We start from the raw sequence: 5,468 nt of genomic DNA, 5'->3' as shown, positions 1-5,468 counted from the left end.
GCGTTTCAAGTGCTGATTTTAAAGCTCTGGCAAATCATAGGGAAGAGACTGAAAGTCATTGATTTCCATTGGAGAGTTCCACGGGAGCTCTCTGATAATATTTTACTTAATATCCTAATGATTTTTGGCATAAGAGAAAAATGGATAATTTTGACCCATACAATGTATTGTTGGCTATTGCTACAAATATACCCCAGCGACTTAAGACTGCTTTTGTGCTCCAGGGTCACAATTATTAAATATAAAATAATGATACAATTATTTCATAATTATTTTACAAATTACAAAATAATTATTTACATTGATGAGCACATATTTAAACCATCATATTTTTCCTTTAAATGTTTTGCAGGTCATTTGTCCTGTGTGGATAAATATTCACTGATTAGTGAATAAGCGGAGGGTAAATGCTCTTGCTGTTGCACTTCATGACCGATTTAAGAGATCAGACTGTCATTAACGGATAAAATGTGACTGTTTATGCAGTGAAAAAGTGGCTTATGGTACGGTGTCATTTTAAAAACTATTCAACCTCTGACACACATTTACATATGAAAGAGCATAATGAGTATTTATATAATTAATGGGGTTTTCATGCATATTCTGTTCGATTCTCTCACTCAATTTTTAATGCAAAAACACTATGAATGGAACCGAATCACAGACCCTCAAGCGGACACTTTAGTGTGGTTCCTCTAGAAAACTTTCAACAGCTTTCAGACTTTACACACACACACACTCACTCTGATGCCACGGTGAATGAATCCGCGTCTGAATCGAGCGGGTTTGAGGTGTGGATACTCCTCAGTGCTGGTCACTCTGATGTCCCACACGCGCTTCCAGGCCTCGTACAGCTGGATGTGGACGGGATACACGCCGGAGTGATGAGGAGCCACCGCATAACCCAGATGAGTCGGGATAGAGTGATCCTACAAGACAAACACCCGATGAAACATCACTCCAGACCTCTCTCTGTGTGTGTGTGTGTGTGTGTGTGCGTCTGACCTCAGCGAAGTGTGTGTGTGTGTGTGTGTGCGCGCGAGCGAGAGAGAGAGAGAATAATGTTCTTTTTAGCAGCATCATATGACCCCTTTAAAGTTACGTTGTTTAATTTTTCATATTTGTTCATAAAAAAATTATATATATAGTGCACAGCATAAATGAGTACACCCCCTCTAAAACAATTATTATATAATTTATATATATATGTGTGTGTGTGTGTAAATTATGGAATGTATTAGTATTAATTTTGTAATAATTATGGGTTTAAATATTGATATATAAATATTTATTTAAAATAAAATAAATGTATATATTTCAAAATTAATACCTATACATTCCCATTACTATAATACACACATTCATCCAATCAAGACTCCTCAAAAGCTGATCTTGTGTGGTTTTCACTCACCTGCGTGGAAGAACTTCCCCGAGAAGCCCAGGTTAAAGGTGAAATCTGGAATCGATCTGCGCAGCTCATTCTGAGTTTCAACCAACGCCTGAGAAGATCCACACATTATTCATGATATTCACACGTCTACACATCTGATGTCTCCAAATGTAGACATAAGAAAGTGTCTGTGAAGGAAAGTTTGTTAGATTTCTCTCATTTCTGAAGATAAAATAGAGGAAACACACACACACACACACACACAGTAGAATCCATAATTTCATCAGATGTGTCGGACATCTCATCTCTCAGTCTGAAGTCTTTTTTTTTTTTCCTGTGGTTTGCGTTCATCATCAGATGTTTGTTTGCATGATTCAAATGACTGTATTTACTCTGAGCTTCATCACACTCATCTACACACATCAAACACACTCACAACTACAAACAGCATGTTTATGTGGCAAGTGAATAAAACCATTTCATTAAACTCTTCTTTCCTGCAGTGAACAAACACACAATCAGACTTACACACACAAAAGTTTGTTTTACTACCTTATTGAGGACATTACATTGAATTGCATTGTCTTCCACTGATTTTAAAATCAAGTTAATGATGTTAATCTTGTATTGTGGCATTATTTTCATGGTAAATCCATCACTGATTCTCATTACTGTTGCATACAAAAGTAAATAAATTAAATAATAATTTTGTTGTCTTCTTTAAAATAATTTCTTATTTAATATAGTGTATATATATATATATATATATATATTATTAATGTTTAAAAAATATTAAATATTTTACAGTTAGTGTTAATATTAAATATTTTCCTCCATGTCATGTGACCATTGACCGACATCAGAGAACTGTGAACATGCAAATGTTTTGTTAAATTATTTTGAAATATTAACTTAAAATCTCAGGGGGATTTCAAGAAAACGTCACTCAAAGGGTTTCAGCTGACAAAGTTCGGGACAGTAAACTTCAAACAGCGGAAACGACTAATAATTTTCAGTGATGATTCTCATTAGATTCCAATTACTGTAATAATGAGTGTAAAATACCTGGATGCATCACAGTCATGAGAATTTGGAGGGTAAATGTGTTCAACTGTCATCAAAATAGGCTTAATTTTCTTTATACAAAGTATAATTTCTTATTTCTTTTCCCCTTTGAGGTGAAATATAATCCGGATGTGTTTTGATGAGATTTTCCCAGATATCTTTTTTTGTGTTGCATGAAAAAAAACATTAAATTCTTGTGATTTCCCAATCACATTAGCTCTATTTTCCCATAGTTTCTTTACTTTCCCAGAGGCAAAAAGTCAAAAACAATCGATGTATCTCTTTAACACACCTTCACATCTGCCACCTTCATCCTGGTCCCTTCCTTTCCCACAAATATATCATCGATGTCCACCAGTATGAAGCGCTCGAGGGACAGAGACAGTCTCTTAGCGGTGAGGAAGGACAGCGCGTCCACAAACACCAGCTTGTGTAGCCAGAAGGAGAGGTTGTGTCCGAACAAAACCCTCTGAATCCCATCATGAAGCCCGAGATCCTGAACCACGGAAGTGTGCATGAGTCCAGTGCTCTCAGCCGAACGGGTTTTAGCCAGCAGAACCGGCTCGTAGGTGGAGTGATTGGACTGGAAGACGGTCCAGTTGTCCCCGGGGAGAGGACCGCTAAACACCTGAGACATAAAAAGAAACGCTGTATTTGGGAGTGAAGCTTCTACAGAAGCCCTGAACCACAACGTGAAAAACAAGAGAACAAATCGTAGGACTTGAGCTCATGAAGGCTCAGGTTGGGGGTCAGGCCTTGGCTAAGTTTGAGCGGATGAGCATTAAAGCATGAGCTGACCTGTCGCGCTCGTGTGACGTGCAGCAGAGGGGATTTGGGGTTGACGGTACAGTCCTTCAGGCCCAGGTTGGAGTGCAGAAACAGAGGGAATCCTTTCAGCTGCGCACTCAACAGACTCTTCTCATTGGCCTGACGGGACAGACAGGAAGTGACATCTCACAATCTGACACACATGCTGCGCTCCAGCCAGAGTCTGATCCCAGATATTCATACTAGATATCTCACTCCACCAACCATAAAGTTGCACAGCAAGATGCTCAAAAAATAAAGTATAAAGAAAATAGCAATGCAATCAAGAAAGACTGCTTTTGCTGGTTAACTGCTTAGTTAATATCATAACTACAGCATTCTGACACACATCTTTCTCAGTCAACGGACATTTACAAGTGTCTGTGTAGTTTAACAAAATAAAATGAACAATATATATATATATTTTATGATTTAACTATAAATGAAAATAAATATTAATAAATAACAATATAAATGAATACACAAATAAATACATAAACACATAAAAATGCATAAATACATAAAATATGTAACTAAATAAATAAAAACAAAGGAACAAACAAATTAATATAAACCCACATTTAGATATTAAATAAAAAAATAACGAAATAAATGTAAATAAAATTACAAATTTAAATCAATCAAATCAATCAAATCAATCAAATAGAGATGCCTTATATTTGCTCTGCCTGCTGTCTGTAACGTCAAGAACATCTCTAGCTCTAGCTTTGAGACTACTGGATCACATTCTCCAGGTTTTAAAAACCTCACTGCTTATGGCAGGGCACTGTTCCCAGCAGGAAGTTGGTAATTCAGACTCTGAGCTGATGGAGTGATATAGAGTGGCTCACCTTAAAGAAGCCGATCATTCCCACTCCAAACTCGATACAGTATCTGTCCAGTAACTCTCTGTTCCAGGCGTCCATGTTCACATACTTCAGGATGTTTTCGTAGACGATGAGCACAAAGCGGCCCCGCTGTCCGTCTGTTAACGTGGGCATGTCTCCTTTTCCGGGAGAGATTTCCGTCCGGTAGCGGAACCTCGCCGACTCCAGGATGGCCACGATCTCCTGTCCGAGCTGCGAATACGGACTCTCCACGAACACCAGCACGACCGGATCAGTCCGGGAGCCATCGGACGACAGTGTCCCGCCCACTCCAGACAGGAAGGGGAGGGGCCGAGACGGGGTCACGTAGAGGTCATCGGCCGAGCGTCCTGCTGCGAGCGACGGTTCCAGCTTTTGTTTGACGGCATACAGGAAGTAGGAAGAGAGGAAGACACTGAGGATGCACAGGAGGAAGAGGAAGATGAAGCTGGTCTGTAGCGGCACCTGGCGAACGAGACGGCGCAGGCGGAGCACACTGAGCATCACACAAACAAATTTAAAAAAAAAAACAGCTGAAGGAAGGAACACCAATGGATAAAGTTCAGTCTACATGTTTGGGACGTAAAACGAGTGCAACGGAAATGTCTCTGCGCTTTTATGTGACCATCGCTGAACTGAAGAGAGGAGGCGGAGCTCTGAATGAGACTGGATGTCTCGTCTGGCAGTCATCAGACCGACTCCGCCCTCTTGCCCACTTTTGATTGGTCACAAACTGCTGACGGGGGCCGGCTCTGCTGTGATTGACAGATAATCATCACTACAGTCTCCCAGTGGACACCTGCACACCTGAAAGACATGAGTATGAATATTCATGAAAAAAAGGAAGAATCAAAAGTGAGGTGAGATATTTTACAAGATATTACTTGAATGATTTATCAAAATAAAATAAGTACAAATAAATAAAATCTCAAACAAATGCATCTCCACACAGTACAGTTGTGCTGTAAATAAAATTATTATTATTACTTTACAGTGAAAAAAATACAAAAGTAATACTTCTAGCATAAAAAGATAACATTATAATTATTATTGTTATTATTAAATAAAGTTAAAGGAAATTGTAATATTTAAATGTAAAATATAAGAATAAAAATAACATTATTATTATTATTAAATAAAATATTAAAATATATATATTTCTGTTGTAATATTTCACTGTAAAAGTTAACAATATCACATTATATAACATTATTGTTAAATAAACTATTAAAAAGCTATATTACTATAGTAATATTTCACTGCAAAAAAGTACTTTTGAAAAAATTATAACCTTATTATTAAATAAAATTTATAAAAGAAATTGTAATATTTCACAGTAA

At 37.5% G+C, this 5,468-nt stretch overlaps 1 protein-coding gene across 1 annotated transcript; it reads right to left on the bottom strand.

Annotated features, from left to right (window-relative positions):
- Nucleotides 1-1,403: 1,403 nt before the first annotated feature.
- On the bottom strand, nt 1,404-4,933 carry LOC107756236 (bifunctional heparan sulfate N-deacetylase/N-sulfotransferase 1-like). The gene is made up of 4 exons (XM_016573276.1): nt 4,114-4,933; nt 3,254-3,382; nt 2,748-3,083; nt 1,404-1,499 (listed from the first exon to the last, which is right to left on the bottom strand). Exons 1-4 carry the CDS (start codon nt 4,630-4,632, stop codon nt 1,404-1,406), a joined length of 1,080 nt encoding a protein of 359 aa, XP_016428762.1. The 5' UTR covers nt 4,633-4,933.
- Between the last annotated feature and the right edge of the window lie 535 nt (nt 4,934-5,468).

The sequence above is a fragment of the Sinocyclocheilus rhinocerous genome, unplaced genomic scaffold (assembly GCF_001515625.1).
Source record: "Sinocyclocheilus rhinocerous isolate Xijiao unplaced genomic scaffold, SAMN03320098_v1.1 scaffold8500, whole genome shotgun sequence".
In the NCBI taxonomy this organism is placed as follows: domain Eukaryota; kingdom Metazoa; phylum Chordata; class Actinopteri; order Cypriniformes; family Cyprinidae; genus Sinocyclocheilus; species Sinocyclocheilus rhinocerous.
This window is presented reverse-complemented; position numbering and strand designations above follow the sequence as displayed.